This window comes from Gavia stellata, chromosome 2, assembly GCF_030936135.1.
Source record: "Gavia stellata isolate bGavSte3 chromosome 2, bGavSte3.hap2, whole genome shotgun sequence".
NCBI lineage: Eukaryota > Metazoa > Chordata > Aves > Gaviiformes > Gaviidae > Gavia > Gavia stellata.
Genome location: NC_082595.1, coordinates 40,657,719 through 40,676,867, shown reverse-complemented (window position 1 = coordinate 40,676,867; position 19,149 = coordinate 40,657,719). Strand labels below are relative to the sequence as shown.

Sequence of the window (19,149 nt, the reverse complement as noted above, 5' to 3'; positions counted from 1 at the left end):
AGGATCACCTTTCCCAAACATTGAGCTACCTTACAGCCATGCCATTTCTGCAGGTGTTCATTATGCAACTAAATAGATAAGACCAGGAATTAATCTTTGTCCCAAAAGGACATAAATGGTCTGCTGAAGACTAAAAAGTCATTCATGTTTAGGCAGTTACCTGAAAAGTTTGCAGTTACCTGGAAAGATAAGGGGAGACAAGCCCATGTAACTTTTTGCATGGTACTTGTTTTGCCTTCTAAAATCTAGGACTGATCTTAGAGCAGGAAAGAAAGTTCAAAGATTAAGATGCTTGGCTAAATTACAATCACTGCTTTTTCACAACCTTCCTGTGTGACACCGGGAATATCACTTACCCACTTGCTGTATCCATTCCCAATGTATGAAATGGGGATAACAGCACTTTACCTCCACTATGGATCAAAAGGATAAAGATATTAATCATTTTCCAAGATGCACAGACAATATGGTTAGTGCAGAAATACCCTACACAGATTGACCTTGGGAAATACACCAAATATGGCCTATGGTTTGGTCAAATACAAACAAATGGAGAAAGCGAAAATGGAAAAGGCTCACAGCTCTTCAGTGAAGCACAGGTGCCTCATTGCTGCTGCTTCTAGCCCACCTCTCCAGCACGATCTTGGGAATTTTGTCTTCTTTGGGGCATCAGAGGCTAATGACTAGAGTTGATTTCCCCTCCCTGAGCTTACCACCACAAAAACTAGATCAGAGGCTCCTACAAGAGAAATTCCTGTGTGCCGTGGGAAGCCATACCCTGGACTGTTGCTCTTGCATCTGCCGCAGACTGTAACAGTCTCTGTTTTTTCCTGCACCCAAACTGGAGATGATCACGAGTTCAAAACTGGGAGATGCAACTGGCCTTTGCTGCCTGACAACGCTCCAGTGAGCCCTGAGGTTATCTAAAGTCTCCTGCATCATCCTGGCCTGGTAAATTGGAAAACTGCAGGAATACTTTCCCTTGTGGCACAGTAACTAAATATTACTCCTCTCATTAGCAGCACCACTGCACTGAGGATTCATTTCACTCAGCTCATTACTTGCACTGAACCTGGAGAGAGGTTTGCTGAAGGATCAAATCGGTGTCTCGGATCAGCTCCTGCACATCAGATACAGGTATAGGCTGCGTGCTTACACTCTGCCAGGTTTCTGAGGTAGAGCAGCAATTTGGAAGTGCATGGAAAAAGCCAAAAAAAAGGCTAACTTAATACAAATCACAAATCTGAAGCAGAATTTGATTTTGAAGCATGGTCTCAAGCTTTCCAGATGATCCAAAGCCAGAGCAGTTTGTGTAACACTTCTGCTGGGAGCTCTATATCATCCTAGTGTTTAGACCATTATTCTTAATCCTGAATAGCATCGCCTCCATCTATTCCTGCTAATCTTTACTTTCACAGCACCACTTCCCCCACGGTGTGGCAGAATGCTTTGCCATCGTCCTTTTTGCCTATCGGATCCAAAGAAGGGAACAGAAGGATGGCAAAAGTTTGCATAAAGCACCCTCCTCCCATGCCTGCCTGACAGCGGTGTTACTAACTTACTCTTTCAGCCACAATCAGTTAAACACAAAACCAGACTTGCATTCTTCCTTTACATACTCAGAAAAGGAAATCCACATGTTTATATTTAAAATCCACATTCAGATATACCACTGGTCAAATCTTACCATCTTACGGCATCTGAAAGGCCAAATAATGTATTTGCAGAAAACCTCCCCCTTCCCCATCCCCTGTTGCCCCCAGAACAACTTTCCACCCCACCTCCAGGGCCTTCCAATATGACAGCACCAGACATCGGTGCTGGGACACAACTGTTATGGTCTGCCGGTGCTTCCATTACACACACCTATTTTCAAAAGCTTAGAACTGAGCTTTGAAGTTCACTTAGTGCTGCAGCTTGGCAAGCAATGCCATTTCTGGGCAAACCGAAGAAAATGTATGACGGTTTTTCAGTTGTAAATGAGACATCAGCAACTCATTTATGGTGGTTGAGATTTAACTTTCGACCTTCAAAATAAGATCCCTTCCATCTACTTCCAATGTTTTGCAAGGGATTTTTTCACCCTCCAGTGGCTGTTTCTAACAGGGCTGCCTTCCAGCACCCTTCCCACCATACCCGCGCACCTAAGCAGAGCCCGACTTTGCAAATGCTCCCTTGGGACAGACCCTGCAAACGCGGTCCCCATGATTTCAACACCACTAGACAGGCGCTTCCAAGGCTTGGAGTGTGGAGGTCTATTTGTAACAATGCTCAGTTCTTTTCTCTGGTCTTGGCTCATGCAAGCAGATTGATCAACAGTGTTTTATATGTTTGCTGAACTCTTTGCAATAAAGGCTGATTCCTTAAAAATAAACCAAAAGGAATGCTGTGGTATTGTATTACAGTATTCTAGCTCTCATAAATGTTGCTGTGTTGTTTTAGGCTATGGTCTAATGTCACAGATGTTCCCTTTCTTAAAATGGAGGGAAAGATCAGAGCACCATTACCCTTAACTGGGAATTACAGACCTTTATTTTTTAAGAGGATGTAGAGTTTTACTCTTTGGTGGATGATGTTTTTTCAAGTTGGCATGCAGTGTGGTTTCCTTTGTTAGTCAAACAATCTACCTTTACATTAAATATTTTTATTACCTCAAGAATTATTACATCAAGAATTGAAAGGAGGAAGAATTCAATGGCTAGAATCCACAGATCTCTTCTCCAATGTTTAAAATTCGTAATTTTGTCTGTGTCTTTATGATACTACGTATCATTCTGTATTATAACATTCAAACAATTCATCAAATGCCCAATGATAAAGAATCGCAAAGAAATTGAAATGCTTCAAATACACCATCAGTTTCACGTACCTTCAGTTCTGCCACACTGCATCTCTATATATAAGTAGAGAACATTTCAGATACTTGGACTTAGCCTTGCATCATCAGCACAATTTATGTGGAAGAGAAGTAAATCAAACAGGAACAAAAAACCGCACCATTTGTCACTGTCACTTGAAACTTAAGACTAAAATTTATTTTTTCCAGAATGCTGCATTTTAACAACGGTTGATTCTCTCTTTAGTGTGAAAGCACTGATGTTTTATTTACATTACAACATCACTCTGGACTATTGGAGCTTTTGTGCCTGGCCATCAAACACCACATCCAGTAAAATGCAGTGTATGGGGACCAAGCTGTTTCTCTCCTGGATAAAACTTTGTTCTACTTAGCAGCCACAAAGCACATGAGACAATGTACTTCAGGGTACCTACTGCACATCTCAGGTGAGTAAAATAATTCCGCCTTCAGTCTCACACCTCCAGACAGTTCGGGACGTAGAATAACCCAGGAACAACCTACCCCAATCTCACTGCTAAACCATGACTTTTAGATGATGAACTGCGCTATATCCAATCCTGCTCTGCTGGGTGCAACTCCAACATCCCACCCACAGCTGCTGTACCCAGGCAAGAAAACCAGCGTAAGCAAGTGGACTATGGCGCTAGGAAGAAATGTACAAGTTTTATTTTTAGACATCACTGGACCGAAAGATAGAGTCATATGGCTTATTTATATTTCAGGAGACGGTAGTGAATAAGTTAAAGAATATTTCATCCCAAAACATATGTTGCTTTCATTTATAGCTAAGCTAATGTACACATATGTTTTCTTATGTTCATAAATGTCAAGCACCCACCTTTTTCCCCCTCACAAAGATTTACAAGTACATGCATGGCACTTCCTACAAAGCTGTTGCGGGCTAAAGGCTTACAAACAACGATTTTTTTTTTGAATAAGAAATATTCATCAGACCGAAATATAATCATTTAAATCAACTTCTTCCTGAGCAACTTCGAATTTGGAATGTGCTGAAAAGTTTCAATAAATAAGTCAAATATTAACCAGCTTAAAACGTACCTTTTAACAATTAAGTAAAATATATTTCATGACATGACAGGCCGTAGAACCAGGAATCTTAGATGCTATGTGCCAGATAAATTTATGAAGTACCATTCAAAGAGAAGAGGCCAGGTTGATTGTTACGAAAAATACAACAACAGTAAAACCTAGCGAGTAAATCATTAAACAGGTTTGGTATTTAGGTTATAAGTAGTGATGGCTGAAGATACCATTAAATAAATGGATAAAAATAGACTTTATGGTAAGCAGCAGTGAACTTGCAGGAAGGGTGAATGTGTTAAGTGACTTATTGTTCTGTTACAACATCGGCAAAAAGGATTCCAACAGAATTTCAGAAAGGTGAGAATATTAGTTTTCTTTCCAAAATATAACAACTCCACAGTGTGTAAACTAATCATTACTCTTTCAATGTAATTTCATAGAAACCACTTAAAATATACAATGCAGCAGATTCATATTTTAGCTAATATGTTAGTTGCTATCTGTGCCATTATTTTCAGCTTTCTTTAATGTGCTCCCCCACGGTAGTGCATTGCTACCACCAACCTGGGATGTTAATAATGAGAACAGAATCTTCTACATAACGTTTTCTGTAAGTTAACATCTTGTCTTAACACGATTACACTTCTTTATTTTCGTTCTCTGCGTGTAGGTACAGTAAAGACTGACTGGTGACGAAGATGGGCCATAATGTTTATTGGCTCTCAGCAGGGTCATGGAAGAGGAAACCCTTGGAAAGCACATTCGAGCTTAGCCTGAGTTTATATGCCTTGTCCATCACAAAATAACTTTTGCTTGTTATTGCAAACTGAAGTACGACCGTGCAGATGGCAGGCACGCTGCTGAGGCAGCCACAGTATAGGAAGCAAAAATTGCCTGGTGGATGTTTGAGAAAGGACATGAGTTAGACAGAGGTGCATTGCCCCTGAAGTGTTACTGGGACTCATCCTGGCAAGGAGCTGCAACTCCTCAGCCCTGCTTCTTTCCTGTGCTCTAGGACAGGAATTTATTGCTACTATCCTCTACTACTCCAGCTTCCTCTGGCAAGGAAGGCCAAGGCCTTATCAAGACCCCCAAATCCCCCCTATTCTGCTGTGGAGTTGATGGCCAAATAGCTCTGCCCATCGCTGCATGCAGGGCTGTCACTTCTGCACCGCCAGTCCTTGCAGGCTGTTGATAGGACAAGAGGAAATGGCCTCAGGTTGTGCCAGGGGAGGCTTACATTGGATATTAGGAAAAATTTCTTCACTGAAGGGGTTGTCAGACGCTGGAACAGGCTGCCCAGGGAGGTGGTTGAGTCACCATCCCTGGAGATTTTTAGAAAACATGTGGATGAGGTGCTTAGGGACATGGTTTAGTGGTGGACTTAGCAGGGTTAGCTTTACGGTTGGACTTGATGATCTTAAAGGTCTTTTCCAACCTTAACAATTCTATGAATAGCTGGCAAGCCCGCATGTCACAGGGAACTCCAGGGACACCCACCTTAAAGATAACAGCATGTAACATATTGGAGCTATTCCCTTTCCCTCCCAGCCTCCATTGATCCTCTTTCTAGTGTTCGCTGATAATACCTGTAGTCATTAACAAGGGCAACTTTCACAGTGACTCTCTTACCAACCTATCACTGAATCGGCTTTGGTTTCACAGAGTTTGCTGCATTTTCTTTGTTTCATCATTCTGAAATATTTCAACTAGAGAAGTTGTGTTTCCATATCGTTACTTTTACTTCTAGCCATGCTAAAAGCAGATGCCTGGCATTTGTGCTGGTGGGGCAGCTGCGTTCAGCTTCAGAAGTGAACAACTAAACTCTGTGATTGCAGAAATACCAGTCATGCTTAATAGACGTTCCAGATCATCTACATTTTTTCATGAGTGACTTTTTTTGTATCTCTTTGGATTTGTGACCCATAAGAATAAAAATCTACAAATACCCTTCCTGAACATAAAAACCATACACGGCACCTTTTCCTTCAGAGTCTAATACAAACATACTCAACTGCAGAAACAAAACTCTATGATTTAGGTAACCCTGCCTTGCACTTTTCATCCGTTGTTGCCATTCACTGACCAGGTAACATTTTCCACTCTATGAAGTGGAAACATCTAGTTCCTGTAACTTGCCTTATGCCCACTAATATTAATTTGCCAGAATAGCAGCCTTGCTCCTTCCACACAGAGTAATTCAGAAGCCATTACCTAGCCCCTTTCTGAGCCTGTTACCCTCAATGTGCACAGGCACAGCAATGGCTCTGACTGTACCACTGGGATACCAGTGTGCTCTGGGCAGCAAGAGGTACGCTTCCCAAATGGCTCACCGCCAGTAGTCCGCGTTGCCAGTAGTTAATGATGCAGTGTTACGCAATGAAGACTTGTTTCTGGAGAAAGACGAGAGTCTGTAAAATTTACTTTTCAAGACTGCCTAATCTATTCTTTTACGTTTTGCAGGTTCCCAGAGGACTATTGTGTACTCCAGAAGTTATTTTGTGATGGATAGTAGATACTTCTCTCTTGAACTACGCTATAGCAAGGATGCTATAGAGCCAACACCATATAATGAATCAAACCTGCAAAACCAGGTATGTCCCGATGGCCCCAGCGTGTGGGAATGCTCTCTTCCGTTCCGTTTCAAATGCTGCTGCGCATTAACTCAGTTCCTTAAGGAATTACTTTTAATAATAATTAAAAAAATCTTAAGAAAGCTGGAGGAGTCACCAGAAGAGAAAGGATAGCTCTTCCATCCATCACCTTTTATAGATATCCTCTAGCCACTTTTCATCATCTTCTTCCTCATCGTCTATCGGTTCCTCTGTTTCCAGAGGAGAAGGAATGAAGAACTCGGGTCTGGGATGCGGTTTCCTGATATGAGACTTCAGTCCAAACTTGCGCTTTAGCAGGTGGAACTGTTCTTTGACATAGTAATAAAACTCATATTCATATCTCATGCGTTGGTAGAGGATCTGTATTGCTTCTGGAGAGGGGACGGTCTTTTTCACTGTCACAGTCAGATTGCCAAGTTTCCTATGTTCTGTAAAAAAAACCAACAAGCAACATGGTGGGTGCTGATTAATGAGACCAGACCTAAACGTTTTTTTTTTTTTTAAAGATTAAGGCATGGCCCTACTGCATTACTGATACAAATGAGCTCAATCAGTCTCCTTAATAATGGATTTACTTTTAACAAGAGATGAAAAAATACACGTGTTTGAAGTTAGACTTGCATGTTTAAATATGGCTAGTTCATACATGGCATTTGGCATTGCGTGTAGTCACCGAGGATCTTAATTGGCAATGGTTATCTGAAAATGCAAATTAGGTCATACCAATTATGAGCATAAACTACATGTAGAGAAACCCATAATCTTGCCTAGCTTTGGAAATTTTGCCTGATGCATGTGAAGAATACATCCAGCACATAGCTAGCTGAGCTAATCAATTATTTCCTATGCGGCATACTACGTTGTGTCTCAGTTGTGCTTTATTATTGTTCAAATCTAAACAGATATATATCATCCGGAGTCCATCTCAGGCTAGCACCAAAGCATTGTTGGCATCACCACATGACACCTCAAGACCGAATGTGCCTGTTAACTTTCTCGTCCTGTTACACCTGTTAATTAAACTAGACTCATCTTTCCTGTCGTGCCCTGGGACTGGAATATTTCAGTATGTTTTTTGTCACCTGACAACTCCTGCTTTGGTAAACTGAAATAAAACACCTTTATTGTTGATAAAGAAATAGAGTTACTAACAAAAATATTGAATTGCCTCTTTGCCTCCTCTCTCAATAGATTATTCTACCATTGGAGATTATTGTATTTGAACAAGGTGTAAAGCAAACTCTCAAGGCAATCATTTTGCTGTTTTCTACCAGATGGCAACAGGCTGCCACAGCATCCTAAGTATTTTCTTCTTCTCCAGACAGAAATGTAACTGAAAGTCAACTGTGACGAAGAGAACAGAAAAAGCTGGAAGTACTGACCTGTAGCACCACTGTATCCCCCCTAACGACTGCAACTTTCTTTAGAAGTGGAGATGAATGTTACACTGATGAAGTACTAGCTTCTATAATTAGGTTTTCTGGAAGCTCAGTGCTCCAATCCATTAAGCGTCATGTGCTACTCTGAGAGAACATGATACCTGTGGAAATGACTGTAATAGCCTCAGAATACACCTGGGTCCAGACAAGGCAAGATGAATGGGCTTGCACGGAAGCAAGGAGATGCCAGTTAGGCATTAGTAAAAAACCTTTCTCGTGGCAAGAATAGTTAGGCAATGCAGAATAGCATACAAGTTACAAAGGGTGTATCTCTGGAGGCTTTTAAGAGCAGATTAATCGATTCTCTCCTGAGGGAGGCCACTTGACTAGGGGACATCTTAAGGCCATTTTCCATGACTCTAAACCCAATAGATTAAAATTATTCTTGTCAGTCCCCTTACTTCATGTCCTGCTCTTTGCTATAACAGCAAGGTCTGCATGAGAACTGGTTTTTTTTGTTCCAGGATAATGTCTTGGCTTCTGCTGCTCATTCTTTCCTTAATATTTGTATCTTCTATTTGTGCTGGCTCAGATGCCGACCAGAAATCCCCATATTCTACATGACTACATAGATAAACTGTTGCAGTGAAGAAGAGCTGGATTTTGATATGGAAACCCAATTCTTATTATAACAGCAGTTCTGCAAGTCGGAGTGATTCAAAAGGGTCGGGCCAGGAAGCATGGCAAAGAAAAAACTTCCAAGGAGGAAGCAGACAACAAAGCACACTTCATGTTTCCAAACAGGTCCCAGCAGCAGCAACCACCCTCATGCTGCCAGAGGGATTCCCTGAATCAAAGTGGGATTTTATCACGGGCAGAGTTTTGCTCACGTAAGCAGTACAAACTGAGGTTTTCTGAAGCACCTGCCAGCAAAGCTAAACACATGTTTAGCAGCTCTACAGAGAAACATGTTTTCACAATCACTTATATGTCAGGCTAAGGGATGGATCGATGGTTCCTAGTAGGAAAAGTGAGTTGTTCTTGGGATTCCACAAGCAATAAGTTCGTCCAAGAGAAATAATCAAGAATAACTTTTTAGGGCAGAGAGACATTTTAACCAAAGGCAAACCCATTTATTTCAAGAGGTTATAAAAGCTGAGCAAGTCCAGCTAGCAAACACAACAGCAATGATCTTCAGACAAAGAGTTGGTATTATGCAAGATTTTACATCTTGAAAAAGTACAACAGAAGGGTAAAGCACAGCTACATGTACATGAACTGCTTTCTTTACATTTTAAATGATTGATGTTTGTATAGCTTAGGGTATCCACACCTATAAACATATTCTAATTTTCAGACAATGGACACACGTTTTCCTACTTCAGAGTAAAGGAATCAAAGAAAAACAACTGAAAGCTGTTCATTTTAATAATACTACATGAGACAGCAAGTGCTGCTGGGTTGGACATTCTCATATTCATTTGACTTCATTGCATGACACACATCTGGTGCAGACGAAAAAAGTTGTATCTGAAAGAGGTATTCTCCCTCTCAGTTTTGCTTACCAATTACAGCAGAGTAATTTGAAATGAAGGAAGGATATGATACAAAGAGAGACTAGGATAACTGGTTACCAAACATAATGCTGTTCTAAATCACAAAAGAAATTACTTAAAGCATGAATTTTATTTTGCATTTCTACTTTCAATTCCTTCTCTAAAGAAAGAATGGTTTTCATTAGTTGGTAAAAATTAAAACATGCTGCTCTGTAATTAAATGGAGATTTTACACCAAACTTTGTAGTTCTTTACACTGAAATCTCTGTCTCTACTCATATATCTAAGTAATTAAACAACTTAGTACACAGAGTTCTTTGTTCTTTAATTGCAGTGATATATGGTGATATAACCTCTATACTTACTGACTATTCACAGCTTATTAATTTGTATAGTTTTATTTATATAGGACTAAACTGATTAAAATGTACAAAGCTGAATTAAAAAATAAATAAGCGATCTTTAATATGCTGTCTAGCTAAGAAAAAGTGTAAAGGAAAGATTATTAAATGCTTGCATTTTAAACAGACATTAGCCTAGAAAGCACTATCTGTAGCTAGTGAATGGGGTGAAATACTTTGGGTGAAAATAGTTGGGTTCCCCAAAAGCTTATTCTCTTCTACACCACCTTTACCCAGAGACCAGAATAGACTAACAAATGTCTCATCTTTTTAAATTCCCAGTCAGTTGTTCACATTGCCATTGATGGGGATTAGATGAATACACTCCAGGGAGGACACTGTACTCAGTCTGTCCTTGGGTGAGAAGGCAACTGCCTTACGATGATTGAGCACTTCAAGACATTCCCTTTTCTGGTGCTTAGTTGGTAGCTTCCACCAGCTTTGCAGTCTGGTCTTCTTTACAAACTCAGCAGCAAACATACACCATGAAATATCGCATTTATTAAGCTTAAGCCTTTATACTGCTTGCCACTTCATTTTTGCTTTACCTAGGTTATTTCTGTTACAGAAAAATCCATTTACCTTGCTGGAAAAAGCTCTTTACTTATACGGTCCCTCCAGGACTCTAACCGGGAAAAGCCACTTCTTGCAGCACTAGCTCCCTTTGGTGGCTGCTCCTCCCAGCAGAGAGGCACGTGTGTTCGGCAATGATGACAAGGTGACAAGAGCTGGACTGTTTTCTTGGGGGGGCGGTCAGTATGGGGCAGGACCAGCCAAAGGGGAACGTACTTGTGGCGTGCCAGGCAGGGAGCAGCCTGCCGGCACCCCCTCTGCCAAAGCAGCCAGGTGCGGCATGCCACCCTCGTGGCGGGCAGCGAGAAAGCAGCAAAATATACTCATTGTCTGAATTGGCAGTAGCCATGACATAGAGGATTCCTGGATGTGTGCAATAATTCTTTCCTCTATGTGCACACCTATCTGTATAGATGTATACATATGTACAGACAGAAACACCCACACTCTGGAAGGCTATGTAGATTTCCCTGGCTTCTGTCAGTTCGCCTCGCAGTATAATCATCAGTAACTGCAGTGCATAAATAGCTGTGAGGTGCTGGTTGTCAGATGGTGCGAGTTGAGGCTGTGCCTGGCTGCAGGCTCAGCCTTTTGATGAAACAAGTGAACTTCGCTTTTTTTGCACTTGAATTTTATTTAGACTGGTTTCTAATCTTAAGTACTCTAAAAAGGCTCTTTAATACAAGTATGAATGAAATCACAGAACTGCCCCTTGAAGTCACCTTAAGCACCTCTCCTCATCATAGAAGCAAAATGGAAAAATTAGGTAGATCTGGCTTAAAGCCAAAATAACAATCTACATATGCTACATAAACCCAGCTGCCCCACCAAAGGACCCCCACTTTATGACCTTTGAGACAGCTAACCATATGGAGGGCAACAAACTACACCATTTACTTTTTAGGGTTCTTTTTTTAAACCGTGTTTGCTTTGGCATTCTTTTAAATTACTAAAAAGAATGTACTATACCGTAACCCAACCTCCCAGTGCAGCCTGCTCACGCCTTGAATGAAGACTAAATGGGTATGCAGATATGGATGAAGAAAATTAAATTCTTTTGGGTTACCAGGTGATGAATATTTACCATTACTTTCTCCACTGTCACTTTTTTCTTTCTTTTTTTTTTTTTTTTAAAAAGACTAAGAAACCAGTGTTACTCACTGCAGCAATCCAAGCTACAGGGAAAAGTGGTTGTTATACTTTGTGGCTCAAAAAACCTTGGATTGCCATATTTAGACAACATGATCTTAAAGGCATTCTCCACCTCAAAAAAGAATTTCAGAGTGATGCTCTCTCCAGCACCCTGCCGTTTCGGCGGGTGCGATGCAGAGGCTTGCTCCCCAGCACTGCTCCGCTGCTCCTGGATGAAGCTGCAGGGAGCCCAGCACCCTCGGGGACCCGGCGGGGAGAGGTGAGCCAGACTGGAGCCAGCCCGGCTAACGTTTGCGGTGGAAAAACCCCACACTGAGCTCTGCTGCTCTAAGGCTGTGTGAACACGATGGCTGTCACAGATATAGTAAACTCATTTCCTGGAACTACACGAAGAGGCCCCGTGTTTCAACCGTACGCAGCTGAGCTGCAGCACATACCTACTTCTCCACAGTTTTAAATGGAAATAAATGTATGTCACTGTGGTTAGATGTGACGTTCGAATCGGTGAGGGCCTCTGCTTGATATACCACTCAAACGATTGCTGTGGTGCTAAAACAGGGCTCTGATTTCTAGCTCTATGCTAGAAATGAGCTCCCGCCAGAACATCTAACTGCAGCTCAGCAGAAAATTTTCTGGCACAAATGATCCGCTTTTCAAACTTGAAATTGTTAGCTGGGTTCTTGAAGGATATCTGGGAAAGGATGGTTTTGGGAGAACAGATCAGACGCCGATGTGTTTGGCTCACGTGCTGTCTTCCCGACAGCCACGGGGCTGCTACCAGTCAGGAGTGCACGGGGCCCGGGGCAGGTCCCAGGCGGCAGGAGGGGTGGTGCACCGTGGCCGTACTGCGCGACTCAGCACCTCGCGTAGACTCATGTTTGCTAAAGGAAAGCAGGGATGGTGGAGAAAACCTAGCAGAGTCACCGACCAAGAAGAAGGATATTAAAGACCAAAGTTGATGAAAATGTCAGTAGTAATTTGTCCCACAGCATCTACTAGCTTTGTCTGAAATACTATGAATCCCAGTTATTACCCTTGGGCCAATAAGGCTGAAAATAACAAAAGAAACATCTTTCTACAGTATGCAAGTAACATATATTGGGAATATATTGCAGAGGTCAACACTGCACTGGTCTGACTGTCAAATGGACAATGTAACAGTGATATGCATTCAACAGTGCTCTGAAATACTACTTAGGCTATTAAAGGCATTATATCACTATTATAAAACACTTGCCTTACAACACACTCAGCAATGCAAATATATAACTTTCTTCATACTTTGTAAACAGCTACCACTCTCTGAGGCCTCTTCTCCAGCCAGGAAGTATTTATCATGAAATCTCCAACTCTCGTCTTGGAAATGTCATGGTGTTATGTCTTTGTTCCTACCAGTTCCAAGCTGTGGATCCAACAACGTGGATTTCCAGCTGCATGGGACACCTCAGCCGACCCTCCTGTACCACACACTGCCTCTGCTGCTGCCCCAGCCTGGAAACATGCTGTATCTCACACATGATCAGGTAACAAATCTCAACAGGCTCTTCTAAGAGACTCTTTTAGTTGGTGCACTTCAATGTTGCATTCCCAGTTAAGGTAAGTTAACACAGAAGGAAAAAAAAAGCTGAAAATTAACCCACTTTGGTAGAGTGAAAAGGCGGATTCTTACGAGAATGTGGTCAGGTACTTTTATTGCTGTTAAGCAACTTCTAAGTTGAACTAGCCAGAGTTGGAGGTGCCAAAACCAAAGTCATCTGCAGAGGAAATGCCAGGATTCTCTAGTTCGAGTTGCCGAGAGAATTGCTATGGTTGCAGTTCATATGCAATTTCTAATGTATCTTTTATAGCTCTACAAGTATTACTGAATGGATCCAGTTAAATCTGGATCTGACAAAACCACAATTTAAAAATAGGTTCTCAAAGATTGCTTGTGAACAGTGTTGCACAGTAGGTTACTCAGATACTAACATTATTACTTTTTTGCAGAGAGAAGAGAAAGTTGCAGTGATCCAGAAAAATTTCAGCAGCACTCACAAGCACTAAAAGCTTCACCACAGGTATGCTATGCAGAAAATCTGCAGAGATACAGCCTGAGACTTAAGAACCTAGAGCAGGCATCTTGCCTTTGGGTTTTGAGTCACCGTAGGCTGCTATTGGTGATTTTTGTCCACAAAAAGGAAGCAATGGAAGAGGCATGCTGTGCAAGCTTAAGATGTCTAAGAAGGATGGAGCGAGGTGGAGGTGTCTTTATTTCCATATATAGCATTGATGAGTGCACCACTGGCATATAGCATCCAGTTTTGTAACCACATCCTAAATCAGACAGGGTATGAAAAAAGCCTCAGAATGAATACTGGGGTTGGAAGGGACACTTTAGAGAAAGATGATAAATTCATTCTGGTCAGCTTACCAAAAAAAGAAGATTGAGAGGTGACTTGTTTACAGCATCTACATATTTTCATGGTGAGAAGACTACGGATACTGAAGGGTTGGAAGCTGAAGCTAGAGAAATACGGACTGGAAGTAAGGCACAGCTTTTTAAAGTGGTGAAGGTGATTAATCACTAGAACAAAACAAAAAGAGTTGATTTGCTATCATGTCATATTTTTACATCAACGCTGGGTAACTTAACCAACTCTAGTTACTGATCTCTGTGCAGAAGTAAGAGAAACTGCGTGGCCTGTAGCACACAAGAAGCCAAGCTCAACGACCCAATGGTCCATTTAAGTCTTTCATAGACTCAAGTTCCAAACATCTTGCATGTGTCAGCTTCCAAGTCGGGAGCACCACTTGTGAAAGCCTTTTTGTCAGTGCCTTTGAGATGCCTCAGTGTGAATGTCATTTTCCGAAGATGTCTGAACACCTAATTTGCTACCTTTTCCAGTCGTTGGCTGTTCAAACCTAGTGGTCACCATCCTGCAGTATCAGGCCTTGAAGGAATGTGAAGTAACACTACATTTTTTAAAAAACGCTTGAGAAAGTGGCCTTAAAAAATTATTAATTCTAAGTGCTCCCTCTTACTGTTTTCCTAGAGCATACATATGACTGCTTATTGCTTTATGTAAGAATAACTACTGAAATGAGAAACAAAAGCAAAAATACTAACTAGGACTGAAGTAATGGCCAATAATAAAATTTATGCACTGCCAAGGTAAAACCACTACTGATAGGGTATACAGGACTGGAAGATGTACATTACTGTATGAAAGCTGCACATTACTGTATGAAAGCTGCTATTACAATGGAGAAGAAAAAAGCTATCTGTTCTCTTCTCCCTTGTGAGAAAGTTGCCAGTTGTAAGAAGATTTTCTCCCCACTATGTCTGCACACAGACAACTGAAAGCCCTGAAATTGCTTTATTTCTTATTATTGCAAGTTACAGGCGGTCAAGAGAAAATTCTCTCTTTTGCCCTTAGGTTCTTTTGTGCATAATGAGCAACTGAAGGCGGCCAGAGGCTGAGGCACTGGTGAAGAAGGAAAAATGCTACCAGAGCAGAAACAACACACTGTTCCTTTCAAGTTCACCCCCTCCTGGCCCACAGCCTGACTGCCTTGGCCAGCTGCCAGGGTATCGGGACAAAGGCTTCCTCCTCTGGCCAAAACCGAGGAAAAGGGTCCGTTGTTTAACACAGGCAGACTTGTTTCAGCAAGACAAAAAACTAAAAAGAAGGGGAATTATATTAGCTGGAAGTCCTGGGGGAGGAGAGTAATCTCTTAGTGTGGCTAATGCAATTCTTACCCCATGCTTTTCCTGGAGAGGGAACGTCTTGATCCTCTACCGTTAAGGCTAGAAGGCAAAGTATAATGCCTTAACAGAGCTAAAGTCCTGAGGCTGCCAGGGTCTTCGTGTCCCCCAAGATTACTATGAACCAGAAACAAGACTGCATCTTTCCTCCTCCCAGGAAGCCCCAGGTGCCCCACTGCTCCCCTCTATGCCTGCACGAATAAGCTCAAGTGAAGGGTGAGCGTCTTCACTCCTAAAGACAGAAATTTCTATGCACCTAGCAGACCTTGAAGAGTCTGATAGATAAATAAGCCAAATATTTAGCTATCTCAGGACTTCACAGTGACTGAGGCTTCTGCTGGATTTCCACAAAGTCATTAAATCCAAGTCAAGGTGAATTCACACCTGGGCTTTCTGCCGTCTCTGTAACAGAGCCTGGAGCCCTGGTCTGTGATGAGGAACTTGGGACACTTGGGGTTTACTGCAAGTTAAGAGGTCGTGCCCCTCCCTGAAACCTCCAAGGCAGATGCTGTTGCAGAGGTTACACAGAGACACAGTGGCTCTTCGTGCCAATCTCAGCACTTCTTTAGCGGCACAGTCACAGGCGAGGGATGAGAACTTGAAAAAGGTAGAATAAAATCCCTAGGTCTGCCATGATCCGTTTGAGTCTGAGCACCGAAGCGCTTGGGTGAGGTGAGCTACCTCAGAGGCTGTATTGCAGGATGTAGTGTCTCAGTGAGTTGTGGCAGGAGACCACCTCTAGGAATTATTTATATGTCTAAAATTTTTCTGAAACAGGCCCCAATTCAAGAAGTGTGATTTTAATCTTAAATGAATACAGGGCATTTTTAGGTGCTTAGATGCTGTTCAAACACCATCGAGATTTACACATGCATATACTTGCTCTGTATTCCAGGCAATAGATTTTCTTCCTGAAGGAGGGGGGAAATGGCATTTCTGACACATACTTATGAGACCAAGATCTTTGCAGACGAAGGCCTCCCTATGCACCCTGTGCATCTGCACCAGCCAGAAGCAAAGACAGCCTCCCCCATAGTACCTCTCATCTGTCTTCAGTAACTCACGTGATCAGCTCCAGCACACTTTGACCGTTCTCGCTCGTGCGTCACCACCAAGAGCAATCCATTGAGGAAACAGTGTTTGCTCAACAATCCGTCTTAATTCAACTTGCATTTAGCATTACTGTGCTGACAGGGAAGAGATACATGGGCACACCGTTCTGCCATCTATCACCCTGTTTACAGGAAGTATATTCTCAGCAGCCTTAACTCTATTGCAGGTTCAAGGAATTAGCTGAGTACTGTGAAAACACCCATGAAGCAGAATGGGAGATTTACAGGGTATGAAAAGCCACTGCTCCTGCACTTAGTCCTGCAACTTGTCTTATGTCTGCAGTGTTTCAATCGGTAGTTTCATTCCAGAGTTAGAGAGACTGGCTAGTATCAAAGTTTCCAGGATGACTGCACTGTTTTGATTTAATGACAATACTAGCCCTCACATAATGACTACCGTGCTTCAAGGTCATACCGCACAAAACCTTACCTTGTGCTTAAGAAAACAGGAGATAAAACGACCTGCTGTCTTTTTCCATTTCAGTATTTATGGGCACACGTAAACATTAATACCTCTGAATGAGGACAAAACGGGACAGAAACCAGGAAGGATGTGACAGCAATTAGGAAGAGCTTTTCAAGAAGAATCAATTTTGGAGGGGAGTGAGGTTACTAAAAAGAACACTAAACGTGCAACAAACCAGGCTTCTGTTGAAGAACATTGCAATTTTCTCCATTGCGATCTTCAGGAGTGGTGAAATAAAGGTCCCCAACATTATTCACAAGACATGCAACATTAAGAGTTCCATCAAGATAAAGAGAGAAACCCTGTTGTGGTGGGTTGACCCCAGCCAGCTGCCAAGCACCCATGTGGCTGCTTGCTCACTCCCCCTGCCACCACAATGGGACGAGGGAGAGAACAGGAAGAACAAAAGCGAGAAAACTTGTGGGTAGAGATAAGGACAGTTTAACAGGTGGAGGAAAAAAAAGTGATGCAAAGGAATCCCTTACCACCTCCCACAGACAGACTCTGAGTGACGGCCACCTTGGAAGCCAAAAACCCCGTTCTTCCTCCTCCACCCCTGCTTTTATTGCTGAGCATGCTGTTATATGGTTATATGGTGTGGACTATCCCTTTGACCAGCTTGGGTCAGCTGTCCTGGCTGTCTCCCCTCCCAACTGCCCCTACTGACCAAGGGGGCAGAGTGAGAAACAGAAGGCCTTGACAGTGTGTGAGCTCTGCTCAGCAACAGCCAAAATACTGGTGTGTTGTCACCCTCGTTTTAGCCACAAATCCAAAACACAGCACTCTATAGGCTGCTATAAAGAAAGTTAGCTCAAACCCATCCAGAGCCAGCAGAGTAAAAATGGCTGCTGTCAGGTATGGGCAAACCTGTCACACTTGTCTCTAGGAAATTTAAAATACACACAAAGTACATACGCAATGCATATAACAGGCGCAATGGATCAGATGAAGTATCCACTTAGTCGCTCTACTGAGTATTTGAATGGTGGCCAGTACTGGATGCTTGGAGGAGGAGTGGCAGAGGCACAGACTGTGTCCTCCCCCAGTGCCGTCTCGTAGCTTCTGGTGCTCAGCAGCTATGTACCCCTCGAGCCAGACGCTGCATGGATGGCACTAAATGTAGTGACACAATGAACTTCTCCATGAATGCAGCAGTTTTGCAACCCCACCAAGGTTTTGGTCATCGGCATGGTGTGTTGCAGGGAGTTCCACACTATAAGTTACTTGCTGGTTTAAAAAAACACACACACACCCAACACCACCCAACCCTTTATGTCTATTTTAAAATTTTAAAAACTGATTCTCCCTGAGAAATCAAGACTAATCATTCTGCATTCAATCTCTTTGCATGGTTCATTTTTTGTTTCTAGCATATCCCACTTCAGTTGTCTCTTTTCCAAACTCAGAGGCCTGTTGATTAAATTCCTTTTCCTATGAAAGCCATTCCATGTCCCTGACCATCTCCCTTGCTCCTGCTTTGTACCTTTTCGAACTGTTAGATACTTTTTGAGATGGTGTGATTAAAGCTACAAATAATTAATGGAAAACGCTGCAATTTGTGGTTAAAAAGCCATACAACATAACTGATTTTAACTTTTTCATATTTAAATCAGAAGTAAATGATAACCTACGTACTTTTACCACAGATTTGAACTGTTGCTTGTCCCAAAGCACAGACTGAGAATACTTCTTTAACAAAAAAGAAAATTCAGGGTGAGAGATGTCTTCAACTTCATAGGCTAATTCTAAAAGCAAAGAGGGGAACCTGTATGTAAGTCTAAATTATCTGGTAAAGTAACATAGAAAATATCATTAAGAACCAAGAGTTAACGCTTCAGTGCCCAATTTCAACAGATATTCCTCAAAACAATGAATCTGATTCTGAATCTACGAAATCCTATTCAATTTGCTAACCTTACCAGAAGAATAAATGCCTAAATTTCACTCCTACCCAACAATTCAAAGAAATCCTGAAACCATAAATGATCAGCTTTTTAAAATCTGTAGACAGAATGCACCATTCAATACATTATTATTTTTAAAAAAAAAAAAACCCAGAATATTTTAATGAAGTTCTGTGGAAAACATGATGAAAAAGTTAGCTGAGAGAATGGTACAATCAGGGTTTCTATAGTAACAAAAAAACCAAAAAAAAAGAAAGTCAAGGGAGCTTTTTAAAGGCCTGTCCAAAAAATAAAAAATTCATCTCTGGGAGGTTTGGCGTACATTTACGTAGAAGGGACACC

At 41.9% G+C, this 19,149-nt stretch overlaps 1 protein-coding gene across 1 annotated transcript in view; it reads right to left on the bottom strand.

Annotated features, from left to right (window-relative positions):
• Positions 1-352: 352 nt before the first annotated feature.
• The window catches only part of UST (uronyl 2-sulfotransferase), a 174,348-nt gene continuing 155,551 nt past the window's right edge, over positions 353-19,149 (bottom strand). The window contains exons 8-9 of the mRNA XM_059831314.1: positions 6,668-6,947; positions 353-413 (exon numbers count right to left, since the gene is read on the bottom strand). Coding sequence (XP_059687297.1) covers positions 353-413; positions 6,668-6,947 — 341 coding nt within the window. The remainder of the gene's footprint in view (positions 414-6,667; positions 6,948-19,149) is intronic.